Source organism: Monopterus albus, unplaced genomic scaffold (genome assembly GCF_001952655.1).
Source record: "Monopterus albus unplaced genomic scaffold, M_albus_1.0 scaffold385.1, whole genome shotgun sequence".
Taxonomy (NCBI): Eukaryota; Metazoa; Chordata; class Actinopteri; order Synbranchiformes; family Synbranchidae; genus Monopterus; species Monopterus albus.
The window spans coordinates 13,562-26,628 of NW_018128265.1; the positions used below are offsets into that span (position 1 = coordinate 13,562).

Consider the following 13,067-nt stretch of genomic DNA (forward strand, 5'->3'; position numbering starts at 1 on the left):
CATGATGCTTTGACCATTGCAGATTGGATTTATGAACAAACTCACAACCATCAACTGAATAATGTCGATATTTCATCATGAACCCTTATTAGTATAGTTTATTTAACTCTGAGCAGCTTAAATAAATAACATACCCGGGCAAGGAGAGGAACTATGAGCTAGTCAGTGGAAAACTGCATTTCTTTCATTAGATATTTCAACAGATTGCTGGTGTTCCTGCCTTTACATGCAAAAGACCAGAAGTGAACTTGGAGTTCATGCAGGAATTTCATCAATAATTAGTATGACTCGTCCTTTTCCCGAGGAAAAAGAAATGTCTCTTGTAACGAAATGTGTTTTCCTCCTCACAGTCAGAGCCCCATCAGTCATCACCTTGCTACTTTAGTGTCCTAACTCGTGTGTTGTTTTCTAGTAGGAAGACACAATGCTGTCTCTAGCTGTGTTGGCCGTGTGTCTGAGCGCAGTCCTCTCAGCCTCCACTAAGGACCCAAAGCTGGATAAGGACTGGAATAAGTGGAAGACAGATCACAGTAAAACATACCCTCAGGTAATGTTTTTTTTTCCTTAGTTTTAACTCTAGTAAACAATTCCATTTCCAGCAAAAATAACAAGTCCAACATGTTATTGTTGTGTGTAGGAAGAGGAGCCCTGGCGGCAACTGATATGGGAGAATAACAATAACCTGGTCAAGCAGCACAACACGGAGGCGGCCCAGGGCAAACACTCCTTCACCATGGGCACGAACCAGTACTCGGACCTGGTAGGACCATGGTTTTAACATGCAGACTCGTATCGCCTGAAAACACCGATCAGTTGTTTCATGAAGGTCTGGAAATGAAGGAAGTTCAAGGAAAATTGATTTGATTTGCACACAGTTAGAAACTTCACAAAGCAACAACAAAACAAAAAATTGTGGTATCAAATAAAACCAGATATGGTGTGTGAGGCAAACAATGTATTGTGCATAAAACTGGAACATGACTCGGAGCAAGGACAATAAAAGTTGAGTTGCCGGTGACAATAATTACTGAAAATTGGTGCAGGTTTGCTGCTAAAAACACACAAACACCACATTTCCTAACTCACACTGTCAGTGTTACAGACTCTTTCAACTTTGCCTTTCCACAGACCAGCAAAGAGATGGAGCTCATCTTTGGCCTCAGTCCGGAACCAACAGTGACCCAGCAGACGACGGGGAACACCCAGAACTCCGTCTCAGCGAAGTCCAAAAGCCTGGCCGTCGCAATAAGTTCTGTGGACTGGAGGCCCCTTGGCTACGTTACTCCTGTGAAGAACCAGGTAACGTGACTCAGGGCTCTAGCCACACCTGGTACAAGTTTAAGGTGCAGTTGAACACGTTTTACTTCTTGGAAGGAGTCATGATGCTACTCTGTAGGGAGTTTTAGGTGAAGACATCTTCGATCTTACTTTTCGTCTAAAACAACAGTTAAGTTAGTGTTACAGGAGCTACACATGGTCCAATATCAGCTGTTAGGAAACATGGTAAACATGACGCCATGTGCAACTTTGGACTTCTGAGGCACCATATGTCCTGTGTCCACTGCAGTGAAGGTTCTGTGTCACACAGATAAGTTGACCACACACGGATTGTTTTGGTTATCTGCTGCGTCACACTCGCCCCCTCCCTGTCTGCACAGTTCATTCCCTCCACCCCCTCATTATACCTTAACAGTTGGTAGGCTGGAACCAGACTGACTGGCTCACCATAAACAGTGGAGCAAACACTGTCATATACATTATGTCAATGTGATTAGTGGATCACTTCCTATCACAGTTTATTTCAGGATCTCACGCTACGGGAACTTCTGACTGAGCTAAATGCCCTACAGCACCGACTGCATACCCACAGTAACGTAACAAAAACAACAGATAACATTTAAGTCTGTATAACCGAGGTGACCTGAAATACTGGTTTAATGGTCCTGAACAGAAGGAGACACCTCTTATTTAAGCAAATTCCTCACTACCATCTGATCTAAATGAAACCATCCTCTTCTCTCTCTCCAGGGTCTGTGTGGTTCCTGCTGGGCCTTCAGCGCCACCGGAGCTCTGGAGGGCCAGATGTACAAGAAGACCGGCAATCTGGTGTCGTTGAGCGAGCAGAACCTGGTGGACTGTTCCAGACCTCAAGGCAATATGGGCTGCAACGGCGGTCTGATGACCTATGCCTTCAACTATGTCAATGCAAGTAAGGGCCTGGACACTGAGGACTCCTATCCTTACCTGGGATCGGTAGGTATCTAATGAGAGGAAGTGGACACATCTTAAGTCTCCAAAGTCACATTTCAAGGCTTTAAATGGTCTTGAATGTAGTTTTTGATCTTAAATCATGGTTTAGACTTTGATGTACTGTTCTTCTTCTGCAGGACAAATTTATCTGTTAATCTGTCATTTTTCTTGAGTTGATCTAGAGGCCTGTGGTGGTTCCATAACATCCCATTCACTGTCTATTCATCCTCTTCAGGATCAGCAGCAGTGTCTCTACAATCCCGCGTACAGCGCAGCCACCTGCACCGGCTATGTCGACATCGCCAGCGGTAGTGAGGCTGCTCTGATGAGCGCTGTGGGCACTGTGGGACCTGTGTCTGTAGGCATCGATGCCAGCCGCCCATCTTTCCAGTTCTACACATCAGGTCAGTTTTTAAATTTTATTTTAGCAGGTAAAAAACCCCATTGAGATTAAAAACCTATTTTTCAAGGGGGACCTGGCCAAAATAAGAGAACTTACACAAAACAGCTAAAATCATAAGTCGCATGCAAATCATTTAAAAGTTACATAAGAAGCAGATACCAATGACTGAACTATGGTCTTACCTTCAGTGAGAGAAACCAACTTAGCCATTTTGAATTCTTTCTGCAAGCTGTTCCAAGTATTCAGGGCAGCAAATGAGAAGGCCTTCTTTCCCAACTCCGTTCTTACATGCAGAGTCCTGAGTTGATATATTTGTTGTGATCTCGTATTGTAGTCTGACAGTTTTGATCAGTCAGACTTCAATCTTAATTTCTTAACCAATTTATCAACATGTAACTTAAATGAAAGACAACCATCCATTCATATAGCTATATATTTGTAGGAGGAACCCTGGTCAACCCCCTCCCCCCAGATGACACAGTATTAATTAATCAGCTGATCTTTTCCTCCTGTGTGTGAAATGCATCACCAAAACCAGTTCTTGTTTTTGAAAGAAATACACTTAAAATTTAATGGGAAAAACACTGAGATGTCTGTGATCTGCATGAACTCGAAGCTGTTGAAACACCCTTAGTTTCAGCTCATTGTGTTTCTGTGAGGACAGTTTTATCGTGGTTCACCCCAACAGCCATCACAGTGTTGTTTTTGGAGGCAGCTGGTTTTAACTGAAGTGCTCCACGCTGTCCACCGTCTGCTCAGAACCAAACAGCAGACAGTTGGACAGCAGCTGGTGAACACAGTGGAGTGTTCAGTGGCTAAAGAGCCAGATATTTCCTTCAGGGTGTGGTAGAGACCAAAAACAGGGCTAAAAGTCTCAATACTCCACTTCCAAATAAATAAATAAAAAGTCAGTGATCCATTATTAACTTGCTGCTGGTTTTTGGTGTATTTCAGGAATCTATTACGAGCCGTATTGCAGCAGCAAGATGCTGGACCACGCGGTGTTGGTGGTGGGCTATGTCAACGCTAAAACAAAGAGTTACTGGATTGTCAAAAACAGGTCAGTAAAAAGAATTGTATCTCTCCCAAGTTGCAGCAGCAGGGTGCTGAATCATGGCGTATTGGTGGTGGGCTATGTCAACGCTAAAACAAAGAGTTACTGGGTTGTCAAAAACAGGTCAGTAAAAAGAATTGTATCTCTGCTGCTGGAAATTATGCCTGTGATGTTCACAGGTTTTGTACTACCTGAAGAGAGAGTAGGGCGAGGAGTAGGAATTTCATTTTTATTTCCAATAGCATTTATGGAATGAACTTCTGAGCCTGATTTTTGATTGTGTTTGATACAGTAGTTTACCACCAATGCCTAATTTTAAACAGTTTTAATGGTTTAACAGGAACACTGCAGATACTTTTTAAAAATGAGAAATAAATGGGGATCCTCTCTGAAGTGAGTCAGCAGCCTGTCCCTGGTTGTAGGGGAAACAAAGGTTACATCTACATGGCCAAGGACCGAAAGAACAACTGTGGAATAGCTACAGAAGCCAGTTACCCTCTGGTCTAACAACCTGAGTCAAATTCCTCTTTGTCCATTACACCTGGCCAATAAAACTGATTCTGATCTGCATCATAGTGTTTTAATCTCAATAGTTTGGCTGGAGACGAGGGACGACACTGACAGGAGAGTCTTCCATGTTTTATGAAGACAAACACTGAATTTTGGGAAATGGGGCCATTTCTGATTCTCATTCTGATTCTGATTTTGTTTTGCCTGGCTTTATGCCACTTTGTCATCTGAAAGCTTTTACTGTGATCAATTAAAAGTTGTTAAGCTTTAGTTTGGTGTTTGGACTTTTGTTTTTAAATAGTAGTTTTTAGCTTTTAAAGTTTTAACTTAAACACATCCTGGATATTTTCTGGTATTATACTAACGGCCTCAGGGTGTTGCCTGAAATAATAACTTGGCTGTAAAAATGTTAGTGAATTAGAAACTGGTCTGTTTCTCTTTTTCCTTACAGAAAATGGTGGCAGATCAATGTTTTTACTCAATATGCTGTTAAGTCTTAATTTATATTTATCAACGATCTGCAGCTGTTGGAACAATTTGTCTGCAGCATGGTGTTAAACTTTCAAAGAAAACATTTGACAGAGAAAATGTCACTTTGTATTGTAACATCACCCTTAACTGTCAAATCAGAAGCCAACTTCAGCGTCATATGGCTTCCCCAAGATCACCAGTAGCTCAGACCATCAATTTTCCTATACTAGCATTTTTCCACTCAAGGGAAGCCTAAAATTATTTAGCCCTGTTCCACATGGTGTCACCTAACATTACTGTGCGGGAGACAGTTCCAGAAGATCCTACACAAAGTCTCTGATAAGCAGCTGTGCATTGCTGATGTTAGTTACAGCTAATATTAGCTATAACCTATCTGTAGCTAACATTAACACTTGCTGCAGAAGATATCGGCATAACATTAGTTAAAAGTGAACTTTAATGTAGCTCAGTTCTGTGAGTAAAGACAGCAGCAGAGAGAAACAGCAGTTTGAGAGCTCCAGCTGTATTCAGGGAAGTCACTGCAGTAACTACTCAGTTTTGTTTTCAGTGCCAAAGACTAAAGCCATCAATCTGCCACGTGGTGACTGCTCCCTATCTGTCATTCACACACCACAACAGGTGAAGCAGCCTCCTCTAAATCACACTGCCACTAATAATGGGCAATAAAGAGCACTGCCATATTAAAGCAGGGGACTTACCTAAACTGTAAAAGCGCATTAAAACTGTGCTGGATCTTTCGGATTCCCTATAATTAACTGGAGCCAGACTATGAAACAGTCCCTCACCATAATCGAGGAAACGTTTGTATATTTTTGAGGAGATGGATACTCTGGGTTAATTACAAACAATTATAAAATCTGGGACAAAAAGTCTGAAACCTCAAGTGTTAATCTGTCCAAGAGCATAGGTAATAAATATGAAACTGTTCAGACACGCTACGACCCGCCTTGCGTAACCACATTAATTACTGTACTTACTAACTGCCCTGCACAGCGCCTATTGTTCTAGTCAACATCCTACTGGGTGCATAATTTCATCACTAGTACCCGGGTGAGTTTGCACAACGCGGGTAGTGTTTCCAGCGGGCCACACCTCTCCTGCAGCTCTGGATTGGTCCGGATAGCTTCACTCCTCCACACAGTTCCGCGTTGCAGCGCATTTAGGTCCTGCACAGCGTTTCCTCCAACTTCGCTCTAAGGCTGTTGGAGACAAACTACCGCCATGTCCGAGCGAGGAGCTTTTGATACCAACGTGGTCACCATGACCCGGTTCGTTATCGAGGAGGGCAGGAAGGCGAAGGGTACAGGAGAGCTGACGACGCTGCTGAACTCGCTGTGCACGGCGGTGAAGGCCATCTCCAGCGCTGTGCGCAAAGCTGGGATCGCCCACCTGTGAGTAACTATGCATCACTGAGCGTTTTACTTCGTAATGTCAGCTCATGCGTAATAGTTGGAGTTTCAGACAACCCCTCCACGTTGGCACAAACTGAGCAGAATAGCAGGAAGTGAATACCTGAAAATGCCACGCCCACTTTGGTAATATTTAGCCTACGTGTTGTTTATCAAGTACACTGGTGCCAGCTATGTATTTAGGTTTGAGTATTAATATTTAGTATTATTGCATTGTATAGTAGCATTTATACTATCTCAGCCACTGCTCCTCTGAAACCTCTCTACTATACAATTGCAGCTCAATCCCATGTATTTATGACCCATTTATTACACGCGACACTTTGTGTTGTTCAGACATGGCCCCTGAGCACAGAGCCTTTGTGCAAAACATCTGTAGCTGATCTGAAAATCAACTGGACTAGATTTCTAGGTCAAAGACGTTTCACCTCTCATCCAAGAGGCTTCATCAGTTCTGACTGACTGGTGTTGAGCCGGAGATATTTATCCCCCTCGGTGGTGTTTCAGTCCTTTGAAGGCCAACAATGTCCCTTAACGACTGAGTCATTATAGCCCAGTATCGGTGAGAGTTGTTACCTATCTTTGAATCCTTCCCTGTCGACCGACTGTGTCTTAGTCCACCAGCCCTATTTAGTGAGGGGTGTTCTATTTGGACAAAAATAGCTTTCTTAACTCCTCTCTCAAACCAGTGATGTTCTCTGGAGAGGATCTGGACTTCACTGTCCTCAAAAGAATGTCCTTTATCCTTCAGGTGGAGGTGGACTGCTGACTCTGGTCCACTGGAGTTGGCCCTCCTGTGTTGGGCCATGCGTTTGTGAAGCGGCTGCTTAGTTTCACCAATGTACAAGTCATTACACTCCTGACTACACTTAATTGCATACACCACACCATTCTGTTTATATCTGGGTGTTTTGTCCTTCGGGTGGACCAGTCTCTGCCGCAGGGTGTTCCCTGGTTTAAAGTTAACTGGGATATTGTGTTTGCGAAATATCCTTTTTAACTTCTCTGATAAACCAGCCACATAAGGGATGACAGTCGTCTCTTAACCAGAAGGTTGAAGGTTCGAATCTCGGTGCCGGCAGTCCACGTGTCGAAGTGTCCTTGGGCAAGACACTGAAATCCCCATTGCTCCTGATGGCTAGAGGCGGTGCCGCAGATGGCTGCCATCGATTCTGTACTGGAAACAAATTCCTTGTGTGTAACATACTTGGCCAATAAAGGTGATTATCCTTATCCTTGATGTCATTCTTTACTCAGTCACCACTAAACCTCTGCAGATTAGAAACGCCGTGTCATGCGCTGATTGCAGTATTATATTATTCACATCTATGCTGTTATGGTTTCACTCAAATTAAAGTCAGTACAAAATTGCAGCGCTGTTTTAACAAACCATTTTTCAATGTAGAATAGTTTATCTGTTAGTGCACCCTTATTCCATGGTATTGTAGGTTCCTGTGTACAGAGAAGTGCAGTTCCTTTCATGCCAGTTTTCGCTCACTGTTTCTTTTGTGTCTTCTCAGTTACGGCATTGCTGGAAACACCAATGTGACAGGTGACCAGGTGAAGAAGCTGGACATCCTGTCCAACGATCTGGTCATCAACATGATCAAGTCATCCTTTACCTCCTGTGTGCTGGTGTCTGAAGAGAATGAGAAAGCCATCATTGTAGAGCCTGAAAAAAGGGTAAGTGAGACGGTGAAGCGAGCAGAGAGCTAATGTAGGTGTTGGAACAGAAGCAGTGATCCGTGGACATGTGACAGACGAGTAGACATTATAGGTACCCTCTGAGTTCACATAACCTGCTGCTTTGTCTCATGTCAGATCAAGGTTTGGTTTCGTTTGTTGTTTCCTGGGTAATGCAGGGCAAAACAGGGGAGAATCTTTCCTGAATGTTTATTTTCATTTACAGCCATCAGTGAGTTAATCGTTGATTTAAAATATGCGAGTTCCTGTCAGAAAGGCCACATAAAGAAGTAACAGGTTGACATCTTGACCAGTCCAGAACATATCAAACTTGTAAAATTGTGTGTAGTAAGCTCTGTCAAAAGCAAAATACACCTGTAATTTCTAGTACTTTCCCTCTTTTCCAGGGTAAATACATTGTGTGCTTTGATCCTTTGGATGGCTCCTCCAACATCGACTGTCTTGTCTCCATCGGTAGCATCTTTGGCATCTACAGAAAGGTATTCACGTAGGTTTTGTCATGAAATTCACACAATAAATAGTTTGTATTGTCAACATTTACGGTCTTAAAGCCAAGTGACGGTAGATTGAGTTTACGCAGCCCTGACGTTGTTTGTTTTATATGCTGATGTAAATTCTGCTCAGTTTTGACCAGTTTCATGCCAAAAACCTTTACAGTGATTGTGCATTTCCTCAAAGATTACATTGTTTTCAGGGAGGAAGAAATGGGATTATCTTTTTAAACCTTTGTTTGTACACCGGTGACCAACTCACTTGTGAAGTTTTAAATCAGTGACGAAAGCAAACCACATTGTTTCTCTCAGGCCACAGACGGCGAGCCATGTGAGAAGGACGCCCTGCAGCCCGGCAGGAACCTTGTGGCGGCTGGCTACGCCCTCTACGGCAGCGCCTCCATGATAGTGCTCTCCACGGGCCAGGGAGTCAACTGTTTCATGCTTGACCCAGTTAGTGCTCTCTTCAAATGTGCAAATTGGTTTTGTATAGAACGTGTGTTTCTGACATCAGTTTGCTGTCTGCTCATCAGGCAATTGGTGAATTTATCCTGGTTAACAGGAATGTGAAGATCAAGAAGAGAGGCAAACTCTACAGCTTGAACGAAGGGTACTCGAAATACTTTGACCCCGCAGTGACCGAATACCTGCAGAACAAGAAGTTCCCTCAGGTAACACTGACACCAGGACCTGTGCAGCCAGAGCTTCAGGCCAAATAGTGTTTCTATTTTTACAATGAAGTGTAAACTAAATTAATAATATCCAGCTGGTCTCCTGTTTGTGGCCAGTCCACAGTTTCAGTGGAGTAGTTGGGGTTTGGTGCTTTATCTGAAGCATCTTAGTGGTGGATATTGACTGGAAGGTAGATTTATTTTCCATTTGGAGATTGTCCTGTCTGTTCTAGGCCTTGAAACCAGCACTCTTGTTTTCAGTGTCCTTTCCTGTATCTGTCAATATGACAAAATGTTTTTGTTTATGAATTGGGGGCAGTGCATTAATCAGCACAGATTAAAATGTAAATAAGCCAGGATATTATTTTTTTTCTGCACCTTTTGGATGAGATGCTTTTCTCTGGATGTTGCACTGCTGAGACACTGGTCATTTAAAATGTAGAGGTTGCCCAGTAACTAATGCAACATTTAAAATCTCTCCAGGACGGCAGCGAGCCCTACAGCACCCGCTACATTGGCTCTATGGTGGCAGACGTCCACCGAACGCTGATGTACGGAGGCATCTTTTTATACCCAGGAAATGTCAAGAGTCCCAAGGGAAAGGTAACGTCCTACTGCTGCTGCTTCCTCCTGCCACCTCACATATCAAACTACTGGAAGATTACACTTGAAACATGTCAACCTGTTGGTACATTTGATGCTGTGGTATTCAAAGACCTACTGCAGTGGCTAGAAGTAGTAACTCTGTAAGAGGCAGGCTAAACCACTCAGAGCCATGTAAACAAGCAATAAAAGTTTAGATTAGAATATAGATGTTTGACATTGGGGCCAGAAACTAAACTCCCTTTCTTCCTCAAAGCTGCGGTTGCTGTATGAATGCAACCCCATGGCCTTCATCATGGAGCAGGCAGGCGGCATGGCATCCACCGGCTTCGAGAACATCCTGGACATCCAGCCCGAGAGCATCCATCAGCGGGTCCCTGTGGCTATGGGCTCCCTCGAGGATGTGCAGGAGTACATCGCCCTCTGCCATAAACACGCCAAGAAGTGAAGCCATGCCCACTCACTTGCACAATCCAGTGGCCTAACGTGGCGGCTTGGTGGAAGTGTGTTTGTTTTTTTTTGTTTTTATAAATGTCTTGAAAGGCCAAAGATGTCAGGGAATTTTCTCAAAGTAGGACTTGAAATATGACCAAATTTGGAATTACACGGTTTTTGTGCCATACAAATATTCTATTTTCATAAATTGACTGGAAACATAAGTTCACACAAACATTCCACAAACCAAAGACCAACAATTAGTCAAAACAGAGACAAGTGTACTTGAATAAACAAAACTAAAGAGTGCTACTCCTCAGTTTGCCTCCATTTGTGCCTTTAATTAGAATGAACATCCATTCTAGATGAGTGAAGGACCGAATACAGCTGTGCAACAAAGCCTGATGCCTTTGATCATGTGAATCATGAAGTTTCTTAATAAATCCTAATGAGTCCAAGAAGACTAAAGCACTGTTTGTTTTTCATCATTTTGAAATGTGTTTGCAAAAAGTCTCACATCCTTTAACAATAGTGTCTGTTTTGACACCATCATAAAGCCTAGCAAGACAATCTTAACATTTTGGGGAAATATTTAAGGTACGTCAAGAAACATGAAGCCAGTCTTGTCCCTCATGCATGTTTTAAACTGACGGAACATACAGATACTTGGGATGTTATTGCCTTTACTGTCATTGTGTAAGTACAACGAAATTTGTAGTGCAACTCCTATGGGTGCTTCAAAACACAAAGCAGAACACAACCAAGTTAACATGACAGTGATTTAGGGCTGGAGCCAATCCCAGCTGACATTGAGCAAGAGGTGGGGTCCACCCTGAACAGGTCATCAGTCTATCACAGGGCTGACAGTGACAGACAACCACACACAGCCATACTCACTCCTACAGGCAATTTAGCCACCAGTCGACCTAAGCTGCATGTCTTTGGACTGTGGGATGAAGCAGGGGGTACCCCAAAAAGAGAACCCACGCAGGCACAGGGACAATATGCAGACTCCACACAAAAAGACCCCAAGTTGGCCCGGGCTCAAACCTGGAACCTTCCTGCTGTGAGGTGGCAGAACTAACCACTGTTCCTGATTCACAATAAAAAAGTCAAAGATAAAAGGATACTTAATTATCACAGTATGTAATATGATTAATGATATTGCACTTTACACTTGAGTCCGTTCATGTTTATCGCTCTAGGGAACAAACAGTTTTGGTTAATCTCTGTTAACTTCAGTCCCATTCTGTGCTTTAAATCAATTTTATTTTGAAAATGGAAAAAGTTACACATACAGCTTGTGACAGATACTTAAGCCACAGGAGTCGACCTTTGAGCTAAATGTCAGTTGAAGCTCACAGAGCCCTGATGCCATTTAAAGCTCGCCTGAGCTGCTGTTGTGCTAAAAACATGGCAACTGAGTCTGTTTGTGCTCCCAATATGTGAATCATCTCATTTCACATTCCTACAGCGTCCTACAGCTCAGACACACCTTACTGCAAAAATAAAAACTTTTTAAACCATAAGTTGCAGGATTACATGTCTGTGCTTGTTCAGTGGCAGACAGTTTATCTGAAGCATCATTGTTTGCTATAAACATGCCCTGTCCTAATGTAATTGTTATAAATCACGTTTTATGAACCTGAATGTGAAAAATAGAAAGTTGTTCCTCTATTGTGGCAACACTGTTCTCAAGTTCATGTGCAAACAATGTGGTATAAATACTGAGAAATGTGCATCAGAGCTCTCGTGTTACCCAAGTAACCTTTTTTTTGACCCTGTGAATAAAAGAGCTGACATGTGTTTGTCTTGTGCAGGAGTGAACTGTGCCAGTCTCCTCATCTGATACCCGACGCTCTCCTGCCCATCCCCAAATACGTACACATACACACGCACTCCTTTACTCACAAATAGATCCTCTGGCTTGCCTTCACGCCTCTGGGTATGAAAAGGACTTGGCTGGTAATGGGGCCGCCTACTTGCTGTCCGCCTTCCGCTGCGTGAACACACGTCCTGCTGCCCACCGGGAGCGACAACACAACCAGAACCCAGCATGTCCGACCAGTCGGCGTTTGACACAGATGTATGGACCCTGACCCGGTTCATCATCGAGACTGGCCGCCAGGCTAAAGGAGCCACCGGAGAGCTCACCCAGCTGATCAACGCCATTCTTACCGCCATCAAAGCCATTTCATCTGCTGTGCGCAAGGCGGGCCTGGCGCACCTGTAAGTACTGTGGTGCTGGAACTGGGGGGTTTTCAGGATAGCTGTAAGAAAACAGCAGCTACTCTGCTAATTTAGGCTGATACTGTATTAAAATCTGTAAGACCTTTGTTGCATCTCTACACAAAGAGGTGAGAGGCCAAGGTCGGTCAGAGCTGGAAGGGTTTCAGTGTTCAGGCTTTGACATTTTCCTCACTCTCACAGTGGATGTAGGAGCCAAGAGTGAGCCAAGGGCCAAGGCTATATTTGCTCAAGTCAAAGTGATTCCTGACTCTGGAACATAGGGGGCAGTAGAGCTGAGAGGACTTCCCCCAGTATGAGCATGACTGTGCACTCTGTGTGATGTTTGTGTATTTCAGCACTCTAATCTTTAAGTAATAAAAGATTGTGCAGCTTTTTCATGCAGGAGATGAAATGGTAATATTGAGACTGTGCAACATTAGATTGAAAAGTAACACAATAACCATCTCTTTCTTAAGGGAGTTGATATCGGAGAGTTGCCAGTTTTCTGGAACACAGTGTGAAGTCACTGAGGCTAGGCAGGTTCATTTGTGAATTCTGGGGTCCCAGTTGAGCCTCTCGAGAAACACGACCTCATGGTTTACACACATAGTTTTCTGGTGGCAGTAAATGTTGAGATGTAACACCTGAAATGTCCCAGGTAGACAAAAAGGAGAAGGACATGAAGGAGAATTACTGAAACCAAGCCAGACCATGAAGAATATGCCTTTATTCTGTGAATTTAACACTCACTGAACTGGGCACTAATCAGCTTTGTGTAACACTAAATGGAGGTAACTGGCTTTCACAGGCTGTTGA

General features: G+C 43.4%; 3 protein-coding genes across 3 annotated transcripts in view; all 3 read left to right on the plus strand.

Annotated features, from left to right (window-relative positions):
- Positions 1–282: 282 nt before the first annotated feature.
- Positions 283–4,473, plus strand: LOC109951416 (cathepsin L1-like). The gene is made up of 7 exons (XM_020585914.1): positions 283–547; positions 638–760; positions 1,129–1,299; positions 2,029–2,253; positions 2,486–2,654; positions 3,608–3,713; positions 4,130–4,473. Exons 1-7 carry the CDS (start codon positions 425–427, stop codon positions 4,212–4,214), a joined length of 1,002 nt encoding a protein of 333 aa, XP_020441570.1. The 5' UTR covers positions 283–424; the 3' UTR covers positions 4,215–4,473.
- A 990-nt stretch (positions 4,474–5,463) lies between these two features.
- LOC109951415 (fructose-1,6-bisphosphatase 1-like) lies at positions 5,464–10,490 on the plus strand. The gene is made up of 7 exons (XM_020585913.1): positions 5,464–6,100; positions 7,639–7,801; positions 8,209–8,301; positions 8,626–8,766; positions 8,847–8,984; positions 9,468–9,587; positions 9,844–10,490. The coding sequence occupies exons 1-7, from the start codon at positions 5,931–5,933 to the stop codon at positions 10,033–10,035; spliced, it is 1,017 nt and encodes a 338-aa protein (XP_020441569.1). The 5' UTR covers positions 5,464–5,930; the 3' UTR covers positions 10,036–10,490.
- Positions 10,491–11,873: 1,383 nt separating this feature from the next.
- fbp2 (fructose-1,6-bisphosphatase 2) overlaps positions 11,874–13,067 on the plus strand; it is an 11,024-nt gene continuing 9,830 nt past the window's right edge. Inside the window, exon 1 of the mRNA XM_020585922.1 lies at positions 11,874–12,251. Coding sequence (XP_020441578.1) covers positions 12,079–12,251 — 173 coding nt within the window. The 5' untranslated portion in view covers positions 11,874–12,078. The remainder of the gene's footprint in view (positions 12,252–13,067) is intronic.

Bases quoted from the DNA above. Each gene is read 5' to 3' on its own strand.
- LOC109951416 (XM_020585914.1), top strand. From the start codon at position 425: ATGCTGTCTCTAGCTGTGTTGGCCGTGTGTCTGAGCGCAGTCCTCTCA. The intron at 761-1,128 runs GTAGGACCATGG...GCCTTTCCACAG, and splicing joins CGAACCAGTACTCGGACCTG to ACCAGCAAAGAGATGGAGCT. The intron at 3,714-4,129 runs GTCAGTAAAAAG...CCCTGGTTGTAG, and splicing joins TACTGGATTGTCAAAAACAG to GGGAAACAAAGGTTACATCT.
- LOC109951415 (XM_020585913.1), top strand. From the start codon at position 5,931: ATGTCCGAGCGAGGAGCTTTTGATACCAACGTGGTCACCATGACCCGG. The intron at 6,101-7,638 runs GTGAGTAACTAT...GTGTCTTCTCAG, and splicing joins AAAGCTGGGATCGCCCACCT to TTACGGCATTGCTGGAAACA. The intron at 9,588-9,843 runs GTAACGTCCTAC...TCTTCCTCAAAG, and splicing joins TCAAGAGTCCCAAGGGAAAG to CTGCGGTTGCTGTATGAATG.